This window comes from Sciurus vulgaris (assembly GCF_902686455.1).
Source record: "Sciurus vulgaris genome assembly, chromosome: 12".
Taxonomy (NCBI): Eukaryota; Metazoa; Chordata; class Mammalia; order Rodentia; family Sciuridae; genus Sciurus; species Sciurus vulgaris.
In genome coordinates, this window is record NC_136473.1 from 61,899,687 (window position 1) to 61,925,159 (window position 25,473).

A 25,473-nucleotide genomic window follows, 5' to 3' on the forward strand; every position below is an offset into this window, starting at 1 on the left:
TTTATACTGCTTAAGGTAATCACACGACAAGAAGAAATAGAAATAATAAATATGTAAGCCCCAAACAAAAGAGCTTCTACAAAAATCAAACTAACCCTTCTCAATATCAAGAATCAAATAGACCACAGCACAATAATACTGGGTGACTTTAACATACCTCTCACATCACTAGATAGATCTTCCAAATAAAAATTAAATAAAAAAGATACAGAATTTAAAAACACAATTAATAATTTAGTCTTAACAGACATAATATCCATTCATCCAATACTGTTTCATCCATCAATGATTGAATACACTTTCTTCTCGGCAGCATGTGGACCATTTTCTAAAGTAGGCCATATTTTAGGACACAAAGCAACTCTCAGGAAATACAAAAAATAGAGATAATAGATCTAAAATTACATTTCAAGGAGCTACAAAAAGGAAAACAAATCAACACCAAAATCAGCAGCAGACAGGAAATAATTAAAATCAGATCCAAACTCAATGAAACTGAAATTTATTAAAAAAAAAAAACTGAAAAGGTCAATGAAACGAAAAGTTGGTTTTTTTAAAAAAATAAACAAAATTGATAAAGCTTTAGCCAAGCAAACCAAAAAAAAAAAAAGTGGGAAAAACTCAAATTATTAAAATGTGTTATGAAAAAGGAAATATCACCACAGACATTACAGAAATACAGAGGATAATATGAAACTATTTTGAAAATTTACACTCAAATAAATTAGAAAATCTTGAAGACATCAACAAATTTCTAGGGCCATATGACTTCTCCTATAATCAGGAGGATATAGAAAATTTAAACAGATCAATTTCAAGTAATGAAACTGAAGATGCCAACAAAAGTCTACCAACAAAAAAAGGCCCAGGGCCAGATGTAGTCTCAGCCGAGTTTTACCAGACCTTTAAAGAACTAACACTAATTATCCTCAAATTATTCATGAAACAGAAAATGAGGGTCCCCATGCTTCTCATTCTATGAAGTTAGTATCATCCTGATACCAAAACCAGATAGACACATGAAGAAAACTTCAAACAAATATCCCTGATGAACACAGATGCAAAAATTCTTAATAAAATCCTATCAAATACATACAAAAACACATTTAAAATATAATGCAGCATGATCAGGTGGGTTTCATCCCAGGGATGCAAGGTTAGTTCAACATATGAAAATCAATAAATGTAATTCACCACATAAACAGACTTAAAGACAAGAATCACATGATCATCTGAATAGATGCAGAGAAAGCATTTGACAAAATTCAGTATCCATTCATTTTTCAAAACACTAGAAAAACTAGGGGTAGGAGGAACATACCTCAATATTGTAAAAGTTATATACAATAAACACAAGGCCAACGTCATTCTAAATAAAGAATCTGAAAGCATTCCCTCTAAAAATTGAAACAAGAGAGGGATGCCCTCTTTCACCACTTCTATTTAACATAGTCCTTGAAACTCTAGCCAGAGCAATTAAGGGAAAGAAAGAAATTTAAGGGATATGAATAGAAAAAGAAGAGCTCAAACTACCTCTGTTTGCCAAAAACATGATACTATATTTAGAAGATGCAAGAAATTCCAACTCATAAATGAATTCAGAAAACTAGCAGGATACAAAAATTAAGACTCATAAATCAATTGTGTTCCTATACACCAATGACAAATCTTTAACTGAAAGAGAAATTAGGAAAAATATCCCATTCACACAATAGCCACCCCTCAAAAAACTAAAATACTTGGGAATCAATCTAACAAAGAGGTGAAAGACCTCTACAATGAAAACTACAGAACACTAAAGAAAGAAATTGAAGAAGGGGCTGGGGAGATAGCTCAGTCGGTAGAGTGCTTGCCTTGCAAGCACAAGGCCCTGGGTTCAATCCCCAGCACCGCAAAAAAAGAAAAAAAAAAAAAAAAAAATTGAAAAAGACCTTAGAAGGTGGGAAGATCTCCTATGTTAGCTAGGCAGAATTAATATTGTCAAAATTGCCACATTACCATAAATGCTGTATAGATTTAATGCAATTCCTATTAAAATTCCAATGTCATTCTTTATAGAAATAGAAAAGGCCATCATGAAATTCATAAAAATAAGGGCAGAATAGCCAAAACAATCCTTAGCAAGAAAAGTGAAGCAGGAGGCATCAAAATACCAGACCTTAAATTATATTACAAAGTTATAGTAACAAAATTGGCATGGGATTAGCACAAAAACAGACATGAAGACCATGGAACAGAATAGAAGACACGGAGACAAACCCATAAAAATACAGTTATCTCATACTAGATAAAGGCACCAAAAATATACATTGGAGAAAAGATAGCCTCTTCAACAAATGGTGCTGGGAAAACTGGAAATCCATATATAGCAGAATGAAATTTAACTTCTATCTCTCACCCTACACAAAATGCATCTCAAAGTGGATCAAAGATGTAGTTATTAGACCATAAACCCTGTGCCTACTAAAAGAAAACGTAGGCCCAACCCTCCAAAATGTCGGCTTAGGAACTGACTTCCTTAAGGAAACTCTCAAAGTCCAAGAAATAAAATCAAGCATCAACAAATGGGATGGTATCAAACTAAAAACTTTCTTCATGGCAAAGGAAACAATCAAAAGTTTGAAGAGAGCCTACAGAAAGCCAAAAGTTGAGTGTTTTCTGATACGTGGATGCTATCCCACAATAAGGGGGGTGGGGGAGAGAGAAGCTTGGTGGATTAGACAAAGGGGAATGAAGGAAGTGGGGGCATAGGAATAAGAAAGGCAGTAGAATAAATCTGACATAACTTTCCTATGTACAGCTATGAATACACCACAGTGAATCTTACCATCATTGTATATCCACAAGACTGGGATCCTAATTAGAATAAGATATATTACATGCTTGTATAACTCTATCAAAATAGATTCTAATATCATGTATAACTTAAAAGAACCAATAACAAATACCAAAAAAAAAGGGGAAAAAATCCTCAGAGATTATTAGAGAGATAGCATTTGAATAATGTAACTTTTGGATATCCTACTAAGGTTAATAGCATTACACAGAATCACACATCCAAATTGCCAAGATAAGAATTTATTTTCTTGTCCAAAGTTGTTATTTCATGGAACATCACTCACTGGAATCATACACAGTATTATAGTATGTGAATAGATTTATTAATACTTGGTTTGCAAGAATGATTCACCATCTAGCCAGGGCTAGAACTACATACAAGTACATGGCAATGCCACCACCATGACCCACTGTGAAACCATCTCTCCTATGTGATCCTATTCAGTTTCCTAGAAAAAGCTCTGAACTTTCAACGCCCCTGCTTTCAATGCTTCCTACTCTTTCTTTACACTTGATGTCAATGGGTTCCTTTGAATTGGTAATGTGTCTTGATTGCTAAACTTGAAGGAGAATTAAAATATTTTCCCTGTTTTCCTAATTTCTCCACTGAATTATTTTTCAGCATTTAGGATGTGGAAAAGTGTAAAATTCCAGACAAGTGCCAGGATGTAAATCCCTACAAAAATGTTTCTCTTAGCTATCCTTACCTAACTAAGATCTCTTTCCCTACCCTCAATGATTTTCTGCTTCTAACTTTCAATCATACTCAAGTTCTTCTCCAAATACTTAAAAGTTCATCTTCTAAAATTTTCATGCCCCCTCTCCTCATCCCCTTCCTGTCATTGTCAATTCTTAATAGAGCAGTTTGTATTTCCTACTTCAGCTTCCTCATCTGCCCTTTTCTCCTAAACACAAAAAAACCTGGCTTCCGCCTTCACCATTCCGTGAGCCTGGTTGTATTCACTAATGATCTCAAATCAGCAAATGAGATTTCTTTTCAGGTCTCATCCTGATTCTTCCTGTAGTGTAGGATCCATCAACCAAAAACTTCTTCCTCAAAACTTGGTATTCTAAACAGTGTTCTATCCAGTATTTCTTACTGCATCCTTTTGCATGCCCTTTTGATTTTTTGTTGGCTTTTGTTCTGGCCTCCTCTGTTAAGTAGGGGTCATTTTCAAGGTGCTAGGTCCCAGTCCTTTCATCTAAAAACACTCTTCTTGAGTAATTTTAGCTGTTTGACCTATAATACAATTGACTCCCAAATCCTTATTTCTAACCTCAGACTTTCTTTTGATGTACAGAAATTTCTGTCTACTGAATGTCTTTGCTTGGATATGGCAAAAATACTTTAACTCATCACAGCAACAATTAGGAACTTATCTTTTTTTTAATTGTCAGAATTGTATTTTTTTTTTATTGTAAACAAATGGGATACATGTTGTTTCTCTGTACATGGAGTAAAGGCATACCATTTGTGTAACCATACATTTACCTATGGTAATGTTTTTGATTCATTCTTTTATTTTTTCCCTTCCCCCCCACCCCTCCCACCCCTCTGGATTATTCTTTCCTTCACACCACTTCCAGCTGGTTTCGGGGCCCTATCTATTCTACCTTCTGTAGAACTGTATCACTTCACTATTTCTCTTAGTTTCTGTGCTTCACCTATACTTTACTCTCTAAATGAGCCTTGATTCTAACACAAGACCTTTATAGATTCTGGTCTCTCTTCCTAAAAATAAAATAAAATAAAATTAATTAATTAATTAATTCCCCCTTCTTTTTTACCGAGCTAACTCCTAATATTGTGGGTTGAATTGTGTCCCCCACAAATTCATATGTTTTGAAGTTCTAACCCCCACTACCTTAGAATGTGATGTATTTGGAAATAAAGTTGTAGATGTAATTAGATGAGTTCATACTGGACTAAGATGTGCCCCTAATCCAACATGACTGATGTCCTTAAAAAAGAAAAAATGTGGACACAGACATGCACATAGAGTAAACACAATGTTAACAGAGGTAGAGATCAGGGTGATGTGTCTGTACACCATGTAACACCAAAGATCACCAGCAAACCAACAAAAGGTAGACATGGAACAAATTCTCCCTCACATCTTTTAGAAGGAACCAGTCTTGCTGACACCTTGATCTGGGACTTCTAACCTCCACAACTGAGAAACAATAAATCTGGCTGTTTAAAATCACCCAGTGTGTCACACTGGTTATAGCAGCCATAGCAAACTATTACACATAGTCAATCATAGCTCAGGTCTTCACTCAAATGTCATTTCTTCCAGGAGGTCTTCCCTGATTATCTCCCAAACTAACCCCACCTCCCTCATTTATATGCTGTCACAGCATTCTTTGCTTTTCCATTATGGCATTTATCATATTTATCTGTGTAATTACTATTAATATTTATCACCCTTATTTATCTTTAAAGTAGATCAGTCCAGGTACTTAATTAGTTCTCCTTATATTACTATCTTTGAAGTACTGATCCTCATCTGAAATGATCTGAATCATTAAGTACTTAAGTATTGCTTCTCTCTCCACAAAGTATGACCTCAGGTTATAATACAGGTTATGATACATAACTGGTGTTCAGTAATTATCCACTAAGTGATCTACAGCATAAACTCAAAGAAGAGAAATCATAACTGTTTTGCTATTAAATATCCAGTGCTTACCATATAGAAACCTGATTATAGAGAAAGCATTTGATAATTATGCATGTTGAATAAATTAATGAATGAAACTATTTAATAATGGCAGGTGTTTCATAAGAATATTGAACATTTAAAAAATCATTTAAATATTAAAAGATTAGAGACTGTGACCTTCTATATGCTCAAGGAAATCTTCTTTAGAAATATTGTTATCCTCAATTTATTTCCACTTTTTAATTCATATTTAAGTACAAATTCCAACAAGACAAACTGAAAGGCACAGCTCTCAGCTATGACTGACCTCAGAATGATTTAAATTCAAGAAATGAAGACATAAAACTTTTTATTACCTTCTTGGTTAAGATTTTTGCTCTCTAAGAGCAAAATGGAAAAGGCTTAAAGGAGTTTTTTCAAGATAAATCAAAATCTGTCTTCCTTTGAATATTGTATATTATTGAAGTAATGTTCACAACATTAAAAAGTTTTTAACTTATTTTCACCCTTATCCTACATCTCTAACATAATAGGTATTTCCTTTTTCTGTTTCTTAAAGCATTTTCAAAGTCTATAAAGTTCATGTAGATTGACAATATGTAGCTATAACTATAGGGAAAACAGTCATGGCGAAAATGATAAGCCAATGAAAAACTTCCATTTGAAAGAACCACATTATCACAAAAGTCAAAAGATACTATTCCAAGTGCTACTATTTACATTCCATCAGGGTTAATCAGAAAATCTCTTAAAAGAACTACTTTTAAACGGGAGCCTTAAGAAATTGCAGAAAAAGTACTTATTGGGAAAAACCAGATTCACCTATCATCAATCAGTTCTATAGACAAGCTATACAAGGTAACTGGATACCAAGCAAAGCCCTGGCTTTCAAAGGATTAACCATCAATTGATTTAATACTAGCTTGCTTATATTTTGAGGCACTTTTCTTCTTTCATTCTTCACTTAAAATTTCTTGACCTCAAAAGGATCCCAATACCTTTTCCCAAAGCATTCTAAGTAGAAATACAAAACATACACCACATAAATTATAAAACATATTTTAAAGAGAGTTGGAATCTCAGGGTAAAAAGTATTTTACTTTTTTTTAACTATAAAAAATATTTACCTTGTTTATTTTTGAGGTTAAAAATATGTAAACAACTAAGTAAACTTACTAAGAATTGATCTATTAAAAGCTTTCAAGTAGGGGGAAAAAATACACACAGAAAAACTGGACATAAACAGCTACCCAAGATAAAGCTGTCACTAAACTAACACAGAAACTTTAAGTTTCATGGTTCCAATAAAAATTAACATCACTAATATTTAGGAAGATTGATGTTATGGGAGAAAAGAGACCTTCTAAACATCTTCTGGTTTGTTACATTTAATGTGCTTTATTTTGTTATTCTGGTAAAAAAAAAAAAAAAAGAAAAAGAAAAAGTCAACATTTCAAATAGCCTCTCCCATTATTGTTGGCATTCTAATTTCATTTTTTTTTAATACTACCACACCTTTAGCATTCCCTTGTTCCAGAAAAAAATTTACTGAAAGTAACTTTTCACTCTTTTAATCCAATAAAAACATCAAAGAAAACTTTTTTTAAAAAAAGACACTTTCCTTTCTCAGAATGACTTGTTAAACATATGAAATACTATGAAAGTTTTAACTTTTTAAAAGATGCCTTGTCGAGCTGGGGGTATAGCTTAATAGTACAGTGCTTTCCTAGCATGTATGATCCTGAGTTCAATCTACAGCACCAAAAAAGTGGTGTTTACAAAAAAAAAAAAAAATCTTTGTTTAAAAACAAAAATCCATGTAAAGAGTATAGCCCAATAGTTCACATATGATGCTCATTGTGATTGGTTAGTAGAAGTAAAATTAAAATCACTAGTGGGCCTTTCTCCCCATTAGGTACCCATACTTAGAAGTGAATGGGGAAATGCAAATAAGGCCATGTTGTGACAGTTCAAGAAATTCTAAAAAGCTATCCATCTCCTAGGAATGGTTTTAAATGAAATAACTAGTATGAAATACTAACTTGTCTAATAGTCAGGAAGATCTACTTTGCAAAACTGTGAACTCCTGAAACTTCTAATCAACACTTCCGCAACTGGCAGTCGAGGATCCAGGGGAGTACTAACCTGAACCCAGGTTTGATATTAGTGACTGAACAATCAAATGATAATGGTTTAACTGTCACTTCTCTGCTAATGTAATTCCCACACACTTTCTTCCAACTGGCCGAATTAGGATAAAAGATTTGTTATTGTTCTCAAGAACATCAACATTTTGAATGCAAACTACAAAAACAATGTGGATTTTTTTAAAAATGATCAAGTTCAGGAAATAGTTATGCCTGAAATTAACATAAGTATTTTAAAATATGACTGTATGAGTAATGGAAAAAAAAACTTTGACAAGTCTCTTTTAATCTCAACTGCCTGAAAAATATCCACATATTTTGGTTATGATCAGAAAAACAGCCAATCAAAAGGCTGACAAGCAGGTGGGAAACTAATGGCTTATACTTTAGGTATTCAAACAAGTATTTCAAATATGTGCCTGTCTTAACAAGCAACATTTTAAGGTGTAAGAGGGTAACACCAGCTTTCAGTTTCCAATTACCCATTGATCTGACATTAGGGAAGAAACCTGATAACTTGGTATCTATGAAACTGAACCTTCAGCTTCTGTGATTACTTTTTCCCCACTCAAAATCCTTTTTAGCTGGCTTTTAAAAATGTTTCAAATACACACTGAATTTATGTAAAATTGTGCATTTCTCAATAAACTGGTCCATCCTGGAAATGTCTGCAGTTAAACATAATGGTGCCCACAGAATTCTGAGATGCATGACATTGAACTGTAAATTCCCATAAGGAATAATTTTGAACAACAAATCCTCTGCCTCTAGGTAAACCAGATTAACTCCAAATGATCTCTCTCGAAACTCTTTAAGTAAACATGATGTTTCAAATCACTAGTAGGTTCTTTTGCCTCTCTTTTGGCAAAGGATTTTTCTTTCAAGGCTTTCTCAGTCAAAAGACTGGCCCTCTATAAGCAAAGATTACCTTGAATTATTCTTCTTCAAAGGAAATACTACACAAGTTGGTTTCTCATAACAGTTCTGACATCAAAGTACACTACAACTTCCTATACCTTTGGAATTGACAGGGTTAGTCTATATGAGTTAAGGAACTTCAAAGAGTTGGCCCCCAGCCAGTCACATTTGTGCTCCATTGCCTTCTATACTAAGCTAATCCTCTTTAAGGAAGAAATGTAGGTATTATTTACCAGGGAGAGCTAAGCTTTGTCTTCATACAATCAGTGGAGCTTTATCTGAAAATACATTTTGAGCTTTGCCGACTTTTTCAATGTGCTTTTGAGGCACATACTAGGTGCTTAATAAACACATCTTGATGCATGAATGCCTGCATCTGACAGCATATGAAGCAAGTGTAAACAGGTATCGTAGATGCTCCTATAATCAGGATTGCTGCCTAAAAAAAAAACCTCAGAATGGTTTTCCCCTTCCTTTCTCTGGAGTTCTCTCAGCATGCACTATTCAGATTTTCTACACCTAGCTTTCTTTGCCATAAGCATCAGAAAAACAGGAAAGAAGTGAAAAAGGAATTTGTGTTATCAATTGCATTATCTGAGTTGGAGAGGTGTCACTGAAGGGGGTTTCCCCCTAAATTTTTGTCTTAACATCAATAACATGGACAGACTCTATGTGCTAAAATATATAGCCATTTAGCCCTGTATGTCTCCTTCTAAGTTGCCTTATACAAGAGTTTTCAATCTTATTCATATGACAAAGTATCAGAAATCCTGGTGCTTCTTACGGATTGGATCTTAATGTTTCCCAAGGCCCATGTTCTAAAAGGCTTGGTGGGCAGCCTATGGTACTATTGGGAGATGGTGGAACCTTTAGGAAGTAAGGCCTAATAGAAGTAAGTTAGGTTATTAGGGGCATGCCCTTCAAAGGGATATTGGGACCAAGGCTTCCTTCTCTGTCTCTATTTCCTGGCCACCACGTGGTGAGCAGGTATACTCCACCACATGTTCCCGCCATATGTACTGTACAACCACAGATCCACACAATGGATCTTAAGCCTCTGAAATTGAACTTAAGCCTCTGAAATTGTGAGCCAAAATAAACCTTTCCTTGTTTTACGTTTTCATCTATTTTGTCATAGTGACAGAATAGTTGGCTAACAATGCTTTTTATTAAATATCATGCTGGCTTTTTGTGAGATGCCATACCAAAAACTAAGGTATATATTTAATTCTGTCATATAAATTATGAATAATTCCATTAGAAAAAAATATTACTGTGTAAATATTTTTAAAACAAAACCAAACCTGGCTATCACAATAAAAAACATGAATTTACATGATCATTTTAAGGTCTTCCATTAATAATATCCTTCAATTGCACATTCATTTTGCTATCATTTTACTAGTGGAGAATAACAATAAATATGAACAATTCATAAGAGAAAAACTAAGACCTGAGCAAATTCTATCCATTTAGCTTATCATTTTTTCAGTCAACTTAGAAAAAAAAAAGTCCACCTTTAGTGGAATTAGAAAAGACAAAACCTAGGCAGCTTGTGGAATATGAGACTACTACAGAAGCTTGAGAATCCCAAAGATAAAAAGTAAAAGAGAAAAGTCAGGAAAAGAAAAGAGAGGGGAAGGCTGTTCCCCCAAAAGTGTCCCTAATTATGTCCCTGCCAAACCTCTTCAGAGAAGAAAAATGAGCCTTTGGGAGGCCACAGATAGCTGTGGCAACTCTTTCTTCCTGAGCTTAGGAAGATGGAAGATCTCCTGGGGTCTTACAGACTTTTTAAGGGATTTGAAATGTAAAAAATATTTTCATAACAATATAAAGTTATTATGTTGCTCTTCTCATTCTCATTCCCTCTCAAGTGTCCAGTGGTATTTTCCATCAGCTGGGTCATCGATGTTATGGTATTGCACAGATTGAGGGCAAGATCAGATAAGAAAATCCAGTTGTCTTCTATTGAGTCAGACACTGAAGAGATTTGCAAACAATTTAGAATAATGACACTCTTCTAATGTTTTATTATGGAAATTAGTTATTCTTCATGAACTATGTCCATATTGACATGCAATAGGCTTATTTTTATTTATGTTAATAAGTTTTTCTGAAATTGTTTTAATTCCTACCATAGTCAAGATTAGTAGAGATAACAAGCAATAGTTCTTCGAGGTCCTCAATTTCAAGAGTGTAAAGGGTTCTACAGACCATAAAATTTGAGAACCACTAGCTTAGGATGTAGAAAATGACTTAGAAGAAAAGGAAAAGGCTAGGGAAGCAACATATATGAGAGACCTAGATGTGGGCCTAGAATAAATGAGGCCTAAGCAGCCTTTATTTCCACAATGCCTGGATGAGTTAATTCACTTACAACTACATCTCTAGAATCATTGTGTGTGTGTGTGTGTGTGTGTGTGTGTGTGTGTGTGTGTGTGTGTTTTGAAGACCACAGAACCCATTATTGGGACTAGGTCAATTTACCTAATACAATGCACTAATTAGTTACTTAATGTTTAAGCTTCCTAACATTGTGGGGGAAGAGAGATCTTTTGTTAACATATACGATCCAAAATGAAGAGGCCCTAATTCAAGCTAATCTATATTGGTGATTACACATTTTCTAATATCAGACAACCTGGAAAAATCCTGAAAAGATTTTATTTAGTCAAAGTGATAAATTATTAATAATCTGTCCTCAATCTTTTTCCATGATACACAGAGGTAGAATCTAAACTTTCCATCCCTCATGAGAAAACTATTCTTGAGCACCATACCCTCAGTGTAGAAAATGTAGCAATATACCTCTATACCAAAATTAGGTAAGTTCAAACACAAACACACACACTAGAAATTTTAAAGGGGCAGATGAAATAAATGATATTTTAAAGTATTCTAAAGTATTCATCAGTGGTTCAAAATCTTTCACCAAGACTATCTTATTATTAATTATTCATATATTAATATAGTGAGAGCAGTGCTACTACACATGGATATACCTATAACTCAATACATACAGTAACAAGTAATTAAATTGCAATTGAACTGAAAGGGATGGAAAGGGACCTAACTGATATTGTTTGGTGGCAAACTGTAAGATGAAAGGAAAAAAACTGTATACAAATATTATATTCTAATTAGTAAATTTATTTCTTACAGGTATACAGGCAAGCTATTTGGAAACTTCTTTTTGTCCTGATTTTCCAACTTGGCACAACTAGCATTTGGGACTGCATAATATGTTGTTGAAAGGGCTGTCCTGTGCATTGGTAGGATGTTTAGGAGCATTTCTGTCCTCTATTCCTAAATGCCATTAGCCCTCTCCCAAATATGACAACCAAAAATGTTTCCGGTCATTAGCAAATGTCCCCTGGGTTATAAAACTACCTCCAGCTGAGAATCACTGCTTTATGTGATACAGCATTTGAATAAATAAGTCAGTATGTTGTAGATAATGAACATCAGATTTCTCTCTGCTGGGAAAAGAAGTTACAGATTAGAAAAAGGGGAAGGTCAAAGCCTTGCCCTGTTGAACTGGAATCACAGGTATGAACTCACCATGTTTAATATATATACAGAAAAATATGGAAACAAATATATGTGTGAATGAATATATTGGTATATATAATTCCTAGCTCTACCCAAAGAGCCCAGAGAATGACACCCATGTAGCATGGAGCACATCCAGCACCAAGATCTTGGTTTCTAAATACCAATCTTCAATAAAAGAATCAGGGCTCTTTGGAGCTCTTGGACTGATGTAGGCAAAATATAATGTGAGCCTGGAATATTTTTTGATGCCCCAAAGTATGGAAGTATTAAAAAGAAAAAGAAAAAGTGAGGGGTGGAGGGGGTGTAGAAATGACACAAAAGTCAATTCAAAGTCACTATTAATGTTATGGTTTGGATGTGAGGTGTCCCCCCTGCAAGCTCTGGTGAGACAATGCAAGAAGGTTCAGAGGAGAAATGATTAGGTTGTAAGGGTCTTAACCCAATCAGTGATTTAATCCCCTGACAGGGATTAACTGAGTGGTAACTGAAGTGGTAGGGTGTGGCTGAAGGGGGTGGGAATTGGGGCATGGCTTTGGGTATATATTTGTATCTGGCAAGTGGAGGCTCTCTTGGCTTTCTGATCGCCATGTGAGCTGCTTCCCACTGCCACACGCTTCCACCATGTTCTTCCTTTCTCACCTGGAGCCCTGAGAAATGGAACCAGCTGTCCATGGATTGAGACCTCTGAAACCTTGAGCCCTCAAATAAACTTTTCCTTAATCTACAGTTGTTCTGGTCAGGTCTTTTCAGTTGCAGCAGCAAAAAAACTAAAACACTTAATGACCAAAAGTAGAGAACTATATGACCAATAAAATACACAAATAACACTAATGCGTTATAACATATGGAAAAAATAAATATAAGGCCACACTGATATAAATAAGTAAATGAGGGAGAGACAGTTTTTCATTCCAGTAAGTTTTCCAATTATTCAATGTAGAAAAAAAAGATAGAAGAAAAATTATCATATGGCCAATACCATAGTAATTATTGTAGGAAAGAACCATCAATGGATGTTAAAATCAGTGAGCAAAAGTTTGGCGAGAAGCAGGATATCTGTATCATTTCACAGTATCTTCCCACAAAATATTCACAAATCACTAAGGGAAAAAAAATCTAACTTTACAGAGTAAAACCTGGGTCATTTTAATCTAGTGGTCAAAATTAACATCACCAATAAGACACACTGATATCATATACCCCTGATATTATACACTGAAAAGGGTACAGCATCCCTTCTGTAGGATGCATAATCTAATATGCACTGGCTCAATCTAATCATGAGAAAACTTCAGTCTCTCTCTCACACACACACACACACACATAAAATCTCTTGGAAATTGCCAAAGTCATGCAAGATAAAGACTGGGGAACTATTACAGATTGGAAGAAACTAAAGAGACAAACTGCAATGTGGGATCCTGGCATTGGACTATTGACCAGAGAAAGGATACAAGTGGGAAAACTGGCAAAATTTAAATAAAGTTTATGTATCACTTGATAGTATAATTATATTAGGTTCCTTGATTTTAAAACTTTGCTATGGTTACATAAGATACTAACATGAAGAAAAGCTAGATGAAAAGTTAAGGGAAACTCAAATTTTCTGAAGGTTTAAAATTATTTTAAAATAAGTTTTTAAAGAGAGAGAGTCTCTAGACTCAGGTGAATGAACAAGAATTCGAGGGCAGAAAGTCTCAGGAATTTGTATTTCTAAACAGTCAAAAGTGATTTGAAAGTGATCACTTAGCAAGAGTTTGGGAACCCTAATAAGTAGTGTTTAGAGGAGAGAATTTCCAATCCATATGGTCATTATCAGTCACCAGATAGGTACTGTTTTAGGCTACCAAGATGAATCCTTGTCTTCAAAGAGCTGTCAGTCTAGTTGCTTTCCTTTCAGTCTAAGCCCCTCTCACCTTATAAAGTATGAATGGAATGACTTCCATTTTTTTAAATTTTTATATTTTATTTGTTCTAATTAGTTATACATGACAGTAGAATGCATTTATACATTTTGATAGATCATACATAGAGTGTAATCTCTCATTTTTTTATTATGGCAGGATCACATTGGTCATGCAATCATACATGTACATGAGGTAATAATGTCTGTTTCACTCTACTATCATCCCTCCCCCATACCTATTCCCCTCCTTTCATTCCCCTCTACCTAATAAAAAGTAACTCTATTCTTCCCTATCCCCCACTTATTGTGAATGAGCTTGTGCATATCAGAGAACTTCCATTTGTTAATATAAAGTGTATTTTGCATTGTAAGCAAATGTAGCATACTGCCAATTTTCCTTGTTTTATGTGTATAGAATTGTATTGTAATACTACAGAGCCCCATGTTTCCAACAGACCTTCTGCAAACATATTTACAACCATGTGTATGATTAACAAAACTGTGCCTGCTTATGCTTATGTAACTATTTATGTAACTATTGTATAGTCTATCCCTAAACAATGTATGGTCTTTTGAAAACTGTAGAAACTGAAAACAGGCATGCTTCTATTAAAACTTTTGTACATATTACATCCTTGGTGATGATGTGGTTCTTCTAAATTATTTTCTTAGGAAAAATTTTCATGCTAGGAATTACTGGGTCAGAGTGCATGAACATTTTAATGGTACTTAAGTTGAATTACCAAATTGCCCTGTAAACCTAAATACTGGGTTTTAACACCTTTAAAGAACAAACAAAAAAGTAGTTTAAAAAACAAAATTATTCTTCTCAATTATCTTAACTGGCATTTCTTTAATTACTAGTACTATCCCAAAAGAGTCTTCACTATATATTTCACTATTCTTCACGTGATAGATCTTAATATTCTTTCTGAAAATTTACTTTTGCAAAAATTTCTTTTTATCTATTTTTTATTTCTTGCTGTATGTTAATTTCTAAACACACAGATACACTCTGCTGATATTTATTATATTCTTAATTATTACCATTTTTTCCAGTAGACTGTCAAAAAGAAAAATAAGAACTTATATATAACTTCATCATAAAATGCCTTCTTTGTTCCACCAAATTCCATGGAAAACCAAATCAGAGAAATGAGAAATGGCCTAAAACATATATTATATCAAGTTTTAAAATTGGAACAAAGGAAACACAGAAAATATTCTTCTACATTCATTCATAAAACTACAATTAGAACGATTTAGTTCCCTTAACTTGACCTGCATATTTGAAATATTTCTTCTTTCCTCCTTAGACAAAGATAGTTTTAAATCTAATGCAGATAAGAGAAGAACCTACCAAACTTTAATTTCCTTTTCCTTCTCCCATTGTATTGGAGTTCTTCTAAATATTTGCCATTCCCAGATTACTGAAACAGAAAGAGAAGCCAGTTCTTTGTAGTGCAGATGACTGGGATAGCCCTAGTAGTAAAACAAAATTCTCACGCCTCCTAGGAGGAATTAAATTAAGAAGCTGATTCTTAAAGATGTGACAAAAATTACTGAAAAATAAATTATTATTCTTTGCAATGTATATTTATTTTATTCTTGACAATCTCACAATATAAACACATACAGTAAACAGATATAATGAAAAAAATTAAATCCTAAAACATCTTCATGGCCATTTGAGATAGAAATCAGGTAATTCCTTACATGTTCATGAAGTAGTTCTTTAAAGATTTGTCAAAATTCTGGGGCTGGGGTTGTACCTCAATGGCAAAGCACTTGCCTCGCACATGTGAGACACTGGGTTCAATCCTCAGTACCACATAAAAAATTAATAAAATAAAGGTATTGTGTCCATCTACAACTAAAAATATTTTTTAAAAAGATCTGTCAAAATTCTAATTCTATAGAAAAGAACTGGCTATTTTTCTAAATGTTAATTGTTTAAGTCCCTCCTCATCTAAAATTTCCCATTAGTTCAGTCTAATTAACCACCTTAAAAATATTTTGATTTGATATAGCTGTTTTAAATTATGTTTACATATTGAATACACACACAGAGTCATACACAGAACTATATGTGAAGGTATTTACTCAATAATTTGTTCCACTCTGTTTTTTTTTTAAATAGAAATATATTTTGTGTTTCCGCCAAAAACTAGAATTAGAGATTAAGGTAATAATTTCTTTTCAATCAAAGCTAAAGATATAAATAATTTATAAAACCTTTAAGAAACCATAACAACAGAAGATATTGTGTTACTAATTTTACCATCTCAAACTATGCCTAATACCAATATGTTTTTGCCAATAAATCCATTATGATGCCACAAGCATGGCTCTTGGCTTGACACCGTAAAGACAACTGCAGGAAGGAAGAGAAAATAAACACTTGAAAATCCATTAAGGTGAGCAGCTGAAATAGGACCTTATTGACAACCCTAAAATACATGGACAAATTGTTTGAAAAACAAAGTCAAACAAGTTAAAACTAATTTCCTATATACAGAACATTTTTCTAAAACTTTTCCAGACATTTTATTTTAGGATGATTATCTGCCAAGTTCCATGTAGACCTATCTCTATACTTTCCATGCAAACATACTTATTCTTAAGTAGTTCAATTAAAGAGTAATTGTTCCCCCTTTAAAAAACCTATGTTCTTCCCTGTGATAAATAGCCTTCCCATAGTAAAGGAACCTGATACAAAGGCCTGAACGGACTGCATTGCCTAGCACTGAAAGGTCATTGTAGAAGTAATTTTAAGTAAATATGTTCACTAACTTTCTGACTGCAAAACTTGCGCATGCATACTTAAGAAAAAATGGGTCACACAAGAAAGACTAACAGTGAAGTAACAACTATCCATGATCCTGAAGGCAAAATACCCTGTTACTATCTTGGGGTATATATTTCTAGTCTTTTTCATATACCCGTGTTTGTTTTTCTTTTCAAAATATGAGACTGCTGTTCAACTTTGTTTTTCCCCACTCAATACCATAACAATTATTCTCTCAAGTTAATTTAAACTTCATAAATATAAATGGTAGTGGCTGCATAAGACCACATCATTCAGAGCTCAAAATATATTTAAACGTTTTCCTAAGATTGAACTTTTAGATTGCTTCTGATTTTTTTGAAGTACCTCAATCATTAACTACCATAAATGATAATAACTTTATGCATGATTCTTTTTTGGCATATTTGTTATCATTTTCTTAATACTCTTATAAGTGGAATATTTACACATATTACAAAGTAGCTTTTTCAATGTTATCTATGTTCCATAGCAATGTATGAATGTGCATGCCAACAAACCTTCAACAACACACTATTAAATATATTTTAACTTAATAACAATATATTTATTTTAAACTTACATTTATTTTGTTATTAGGGAAATTAAATCCTTTTTTATATGTATTAGTAATGTGTATGTCCTCTCCTCTGAATTGAATTTTTGTCTATTAAGACTTCGATCTTTAACAGAATGAATCAAACAACATTACTCTATATAAATTTATGATTTCACAAATGGTATGACTTTGCACCATGTACAAACAGAGAAAGAACATGTATCCCATTTGTTTACAATAAAAAAAAAAAAAGAAAGACTTCGATCTTGGGTTGAGGTTGTAGCTTAGTGGTAAATGCTTGCCTAGCAAGTGTGGGGCACTGTGTTTGATTCTCAGTACCACATATAAATAAAATAGAAAATAAAGGTCGGTCAACAATGAAAAACAAAAAAAAGACTTTGGTCTTGGAGCTGGGGTTGTAGCTCTGTGGTACGGCACTTGCCTACCATGTATGAGGCACTGGGATGGATCCTCAGCACCACATAAAAAAATAATAATAATAAATAAATAAATAAGTAAGTAAAATAAAGGTATTATATCTATCTACAACTGAAAACTTTTTTAAAAAGACTTTGCTATTTCTCTTATCAATCCATTTTTTTATGCAACTTCATTATTACTAGCTGACTTTTCATCTTTTGCTTTTAAGTTTAACGTGTCTTGAAAAATTATTTTAGCCAGGCATAGAGTTTTCAGCCTCTCTGGAGACTGAGGTAGGATTACTTGAGCCCAGGAGCTGGACGCCAGCCTGAACAACATAGAACCCATATCGAAAAGATTTTAAACTTGAATATAGTCTTTAGCATTCACAAAGATAGATGTAAATAATTATAATTAATTCAAATTGAAAATTCTACAATATGTGAATATTATTTATAAAATTTTTAAAAGTTTGTTTACCAATCATTCATGACATCACATGACGTCACTAAAAACAAAAAATGGGACTTACATCACTCATCTCACCTTTACCATCTCTTTGATATTGCAGCATTCCTCACTTTGTAACAGCCAATGCTAAACACATTCAAGTGTGATAAGCAGAAAACACATGTGCTTGTTTTGGTTTAAAGCAACTCAACATATGTGGTAACAAAAATGGAAAAGTAAAAATATTTCACTGGGGTCTTAAGCAGCTAAGTTAGGCATCTTACTGCCAGTGAATGGACTGTTACTTAAGATACTAAATAACTGTTTTGAAAGCAAATGTAATGCTAACAAGTATGATTTAAAATCTAATAGTCTTCAAATATCCTTCCCTGAGAAAGCCAGTTTCAATACAAGGTAAAGATGAGAGGGCCCCTAATTTATTACAAAGCAGACTCTTTACTCAAAAGGAGAGAGGGGGGAAAAAAGCTGCCAAATAAAAATATATTAAAGTGCTAGCTTTATACCCCTAAAAAACAGTATTTACACTTAAATCTCTTCACACATAAACTTATGATACTAACACTAATGCTATTAAAAACTAATGGGTAGACCTCAGCTTTCCTCAAATTAATTTGTACATTTACAGAAGCTTCCTTAAAGATCTTTTTAAGAATTAATAATAATATCTGAAGGTTTTGTTCTCAGAGTAAACTTAACATACAGCATGTTATACTTCCATTTCTATAATATTTTAGGTTTACAAAAATGCTTTATCCAAACACTATAGTTGATCAACCCCTACCTTTCACAAAGGCATCTATGCTGAAGAGCATCATGATTCACCTGAAAGCTAGTCATAGAGCAGAGCTGCTCCCTGAAGGCCCTTCAATCACACCACTGCCTCCTTCTGAAGCCAAATGTCTGTGTGCATAAGGAAAGCAGCTGAGCAGCTTGGAACCAACCTAAGCATTAAACGAAAGGACCACTGGTTAGAAATGAATAATAAAAAAGCACTGGCCAAAAAAAAAAAAAAAAATCAATTTGCAAAAATAACAAATTCAAAGTAACTTACTTATACTGAAGGTACATTAAAATCAAAACACTGGTAATGTACCCTTTATTAATCAACAGATTAAACTTTAGTTAAATGATGCCTGATGCTGGCAGAGGTGTGGGAAAATGTACAGTTACACTTGTGACAGACAGAGAGTAAACTGGTGCAGCCTTTATAGAGGACAACCAGTAATAGTTATTAGTATTCTTTTAAATATACCTTCAAAATCCTTTAATCCAGAAATTCCACTGCCACAGGACTTTATTCTATGACTAAACCTAAAAATTCATCAAAATAGCATATACAAGGATATTTGTTGCAGCAATTTTATTTAGCAAAAAAGAGAAAATAAGAAGCAAAAGTGTCCACCAATAGGGAACTGGTTATAAACTAAGGTCCATCATGTAACAGAACTCTATGACACCATTATTTTTTTGCTGGAGCACATACCTAAAATCCCAGTGGCTAGGATGCTGAGGCAGGAAGATCATGAGTTCAAAGCCAGCCTCAGCAAAAGTGAGGCACTAAGCAACTCAGTGAGACACTGTCTCTAAATAAAATACAATAGGGCTGGGGATGTGGCTCAGTGGCCAAATGCTCTTGAGTTTGATCCCCAGTACAACTCCTCACCCAAAAAAGGTAGTTTTTATTTCCTCATTTTTATCTGTACTTTAAGTCCTTTGATTTGCCAATTTTCAGAATAATCAATTAGTTCCTTCATATCCCCTATATCTGATCAGAGGAAGTGGGGCTTTTCATTTTTTAAATTATTTTTAAAGTCCAGTTAACATTCTCCCATTCAACTTCTGGTTGCTCCTTTATTCCTAGAGGAGCCATGTGAAATGCCTCAGAGACCACCAAGCACAGCTCCACCGAAGGTGTGAGGAGAGAAAGGGAGTACACAGAGTGAGAAGTACCACACCAGCAAACTTCAACTGCCAAGAGCAATGGTCCTGATCATCACCACAGAGCAATGAGTATGAAGCCCTGGGCATTTTAAACACTAAACAAGTATTGGCTCGAGTCATTAATGAATGCAAAACACTAATGCTGATTATCAAGCACTTTTATTGGGGGGGAGTAGGAATACCATTGGTAATCTTAGCAATGGTGGTTGTCCATAAAGGAATCTACTTAGAGTAGTGTTAAACTCCCTGTGAGAATATAAACAGAAACTATCACAGTAGGATCTCATTGTATTTAAAGAAGAGAACCATGGGCAGTTGACAAAAAGGAATGGTGCCCCCATTATGTATATGTGGAATCAAAAGTAAATAATGGGAGAGGGGGTTTCAAGATGGCGGCCTAGAGGGTGGCTGCATTTCATGTTGCTCCAGGACTCAGGATTCAAAAGAGGAGATATTGAGACGCTTGGGACCAACTCAAAGCAGCCAGGTGACTCTCACCCCCTGGGGAGGCATCCCGGATGGGACGGTGGTCCCGGAACGCAGGAAACTTTGTGAAGTAGAACTGCCGGTGAGACGCCCCTCCCCCCGCTGGAGCAGTGAACTCGGACAGCTGGGAGCGCCGTAAAGGAAGCCGCTCGGCACAGCGCTGGGACTCGGAGCAACCACTGGGGCTCCGGCGACTGCCCAGGGGAAGAGTGGCGAGGAGAGCTGTGTGGACTCAGGACACCGGGGCCTGCCCTGAGGAGGAGGAGGAGGAGCGTGGTCACTTGGATTCGGAGTGACTGCACCAGAGCTACAGGCGGTTGCCAGAGGAGAAGCTGCGCGGCGAGCTGTTTGGACTCAGAACGACACTTCTGAACACCGGGGCCTGCCCTGAGGACGAGGAGGAGGAAGAGGAGCACGGCCGCTTGAATTCGGGGTGACTACACCAGAGCTACAGGCGGTTGCCAGAGAAGGGGCTGCGTGGCGAGCTGTTTGGACTCAGACCACTTCTGAACCCCGGGGCCTGCCCGGAGGAGTAGGAGGAGGAGGAGGAGGAGGAGCGCGGCGGGTCCTTTGGACTCGCAGTGACTGCATTAGCGCTCCAGGTGGCTGCTCAGAGGAGAAGGCGAGCGGTGAGTTGTTTGGACTTAAAGTGACAGCTCCTAAACACAGGGGGGCTGCCTGGAGGAGAAGCATGGTGGGACGCTTGGTCTTGAGTGGCCGCACCAGAGCTCCGGGCGGTTGCCCAGAGGACCTGTGCTGCGGGTCACGTGGACTCAGAGCCACTCAGAGCGACCGCTCCTGAACACCCCAGGGGTTATCTGGAGAAGGAGGAGGAACGGGGAGGGTCACTTTGACTCGTTGTGATTGATTACCCAGGGCTACGGGTGGTTGGTGGAGGTGGAGGCACGCAGTGAGTTTCTTGGACTCCTAGTGACCGCACCGGAATACTGGGCGGCTGTCTGGAGGAAGAGGCGTGTGGCAGGTCTCTGGGATTGAGAGCGATTATACAGGGCCCCAGGTGGCTGCTTAGAGGAGGGGCCGCATAGCCAGGCGATTAGGTGCAGAGCAGGGTCCCAGGATCTAGGAGGCTTCTTGGTGGAAGAGCCGCACAGAGACAGGCTTAGGGCAGAGCGAAGGTTCCAGGCCTGCGGGCAGATTCTCTGAGGAAGGGCAGCCTAAGGAGAGTCATCTGCAAAGGATGAGGCTCCCAGGCCCAGGAGGTAGGGCCGGGCCCCTGGGAACTTTGCAGAGGAAGGCAGCCCAACCCAGGCGGTAGCTGTAAATTGAGGGGAACCTCTAGGAGGGAACTGACCAGCGAGACCTCCCCACCGGGTGAGTCTTCCCTGCTGGGTGAGGTTTCCCCACAAGGACGGTAAAACCAGAGACTCAGGCCCAAACAGGCCTTGCCTCAGCCAGCAGCCTAGGTCCCCTTTGGATGACCATTGGTCAACAAGTGGAGGCACCTCTGGCCACTAGCAGGGATTATACCCCACCTGAAGGCCACCACTCCTAGAGAGGCAGCTTCCTTGTGGAGCACCGCATCATCAACTTCCTCCAAGACTTCAGCCTACTGAAGGCTAAGGGGGGATATATATAGAAATCTTCAGGGACATTGTAAGTCAATAGAGGAAATCTGCAATATCTCAGCGGTCCTCTGATACCTGAACAATATGAGAAAACAAGGAAAGAAAATGCTGCAAACAAATCTAGATGTTACATCAATAAAACCCAGTGACAGCATGGCAGAAGAAATGACAGAAAAGGAGTTCAGAATGTACATAATTAAAATGATCAGAGAAGCAAACGATGAGATGAAAGAACAAATGCAAGCATTGAATGATCGCACCAATCGACAGTTAAAAGAGCAAATACAGGAAGCAAAAGATCATTTCAATAAAGAGTTAGAGATATTGAAAAAAAAACCAAACAGAAATCCTTGACATGAAGGAAACAATAAACCAAATTAAGAACTCCATAGAAAGCATATCCAATAGGATAGAATACCTGGAAGACAGAACCTCAGACATTGAAGACAAAATATTTAACCTTGAAAACAAAGTTGAACAAACAGAGAAGATGGTAAGAAATCATGAACAGAATCTACAAGAACTATGGGATATCATGAAAAGGCAAAATTTAAGAATTATTGGGATTGAGGAAGGCCTAGAGAAACAAGCCAAAGGAATGAACAACCTATTCAATGAAATAATATCAGAAAATTTCCCAAATCTGAAGAATGAAATGGAAAATCAAGTTCAAGAGGCTTATAGGACTCCAAATACACAAAATTACAACAGACCCACACCAAGGCACATTATAATGAAAATACCGAACATACAAAATAAAGACAGAATTTTAAAGGCTGTGAGAGAAAAGAACCAAATTACATTCAGGGGGAAACCAATACGGATATCAGCAGATTTTTCAATCCAGACCCTAAAAGCTAGAAGGGCCTGGAACAACATTTTTCAAGCCCTGAAAGAAAATGGATGCCAACCAAGAATCTTATACCCAGCAAAACTTACCTTCAAATTTGACGATGAAATAAAATCCTTCCATGATAAACAAAAGCTAAAAGAATTTACAAACAGGAAGCCAGCATTACAGAACATTCTCAGCAAAATATTCCATGAGGAACAGATGAAAAACAAAGAAGCAAATCAGCAAAGGGAGGAATTATCCTAAAGGAATTGTCAAATAAAGGAGGAACCAAGTTGTGTCAAACAAATAAATAAACAAAATTTAAAAAATGAACCAAATGACCGGGAAACCAAATCATATCTCTATAATAACCCTGAATGTTAATGGCCTGAATTCATCAATCAAAAGACATAGACTGGCAGATTGGATTAAAAAGAAAGATCCAACAATATGTTGCCTGCAAGAGACTCACCTCATAGAAAAAGATACCCACAGACTAAAGGTGAAAGGATGGGGAAAAACATACCATGCACATGGACTCAGCAAAAAAGCTGGAGTATCCATCCTCATTTCCGATAATGTGGACTTCAAGCCAAAGTTAGTCAGAAGGGATAAAGAAGGTCATTTCATACTGCTTAAGGGAAGCATAAATCAGCAAGATATAACAATCGTAAACATCTATGCCCCAAACAGTGGCTCATCCATGTATGTCAAACAAATCCTTCTCAATTTCAGAAACCAAATAGACCATAACACAATTAATACTAGGTGATTTTAACACGCCTCTCTCACCACTGGACAGATCTTCCAGACAAAAATTGAACAAAGAAACCATAGATCTCAATAACACAATCAATAATTTAGACTTAACGGACATTTATAGAATATACCATCCAACCAAGAGCGAATACACTTTCTTCTCAGCAGCACATGGATCCTTCTCTAAAATAGACCATATGTTATGCCACAAAGCTAATGTTAGCAAATACAAGAAGATAGAGACACTACCATGTATTCTATCAGATCATAATGGATTGAAGTTAGAAATAAATGAAGGAGTAAAACACAGAAACTATTCCAACATCTGGAGATTAAACAATATGCTATTATATGATGAATGGATAACAGAAGATATTAGGAAGGAAATTAAAAAATTCTTAGAGGTAAATGAGAACAAAGAAACATCATATCAAAATCTCTGGGACACTATGAAAGCAGTACTTAGAGGGAAATTTATTTCATGGAGCACATTTAATAAAAGAAGTAAAACTCAACAAATAAACAACCTAACACTACAGCTCAAAGCCCTAGAAAAAGAAGAACAGAACAGCACCAAAAGTAGTAGAAGACAGGAAATAGTTAAACTCAGAGCTGAAATCAATAAAATTGAAACAAAAGAAACAATACAAAAAATTGACAAAATAAATAGTTGGTTCTTCGAAAAAATACACAAAATTGATAAACCTTTAGCCACACTAACAAAGAGAAGACGAGAGAAAACCCAAATCACTAAAATTCGGAATGAACAAGGAAATATCACAACAGACAGGATTGAAATACAAAACATAATTAGAAGCTATTTTGAAAATCTATACTCCAACAAAATAGAAAATTTTGAAGGCATCAACAGGTTTCTAGAGACATATGAATTGCCTAAACTGAACGAGGAGGACATACACAATTTAAATAGACCAATTTCAAGTACTGAAATAGAAGAGGTCATCAAAAGCCTTCCAACAAAGAAAAGTCCGGGACCAGATGGGTTCTCAGCCGAGTTCTACAAAACCTTTAAAGAAGAGCTCATTCCAATACTTCTCAAAGTATTCCATAAAATAGAAGAGGAGGGAACCCTCCCAAACTCATTCTATGAAGCCAATATCACCCTGATACCTAAACCAGACAGAGACTCATCAAGGAAAGAAAATTTCAGACCAATATCCTTAATGAACATCGATGCAAAAATCCTCAACAAAATTTTAGCAAATCGCATACAAAAACATATTAAAAAGATAGTGCACCATGATCAAGTGGGTTTCATCCCAGGGATGCAAGGTTGGTTCAACATCAGGAAATCAATAAACGTAATTCACTACATTAATAGACTTAAAGTCAAGAATCACATGATTATTTCAATAGATGCAGAAAAAGCATTTGATAAAATACAGCACCCCTTCATGCTCAAAACACTAGAAAAAATAGGGATAGTGGGAACATTCCTTAACATTGTAAAGGCCATTTATGCTAAGCCCATGGCTAATATCATTCTAAATGGTGAAAAACTGAAAGCATTCCCCCTAAAAACTGGAACAAGGCAGGGATGCCCTCTTTCACCACTTCTA

At 35.7% G+C, this 25,473-nt stretch overlaps 1 protein-coding gene across 2 annotated transcripts in view; it reads right to left on the reverse strand.

Moving 5' to 3' along the window:
* DISP1 (dispatched RND transporter family member 1) overlaps positions 1-25,473 on the reverse strand; it is a 184,343-nt gene that overhangs the window by 104,352 nt on the left and 54,518 nt on the right. Inside the window, exon 2 of one of the 2 annotated variants that reach the window (XM_079108113.1) lies at positions 19,068-19,227. The exons of the other annotated variant lie outside the window; for it this stretch is intronic. Within the exon in view, the coding sequence (XP_078964239.1) occupies positions 19,068-19,101 (34 nt within the window). The 5' untranslated portion in view covers positions 19,102-19,227. The remainder of the gene's footprint in view (positions 1-19,067; positions 19,228-25,473) is intronic. 2 annotated transcript variants of the gene reach the window in all.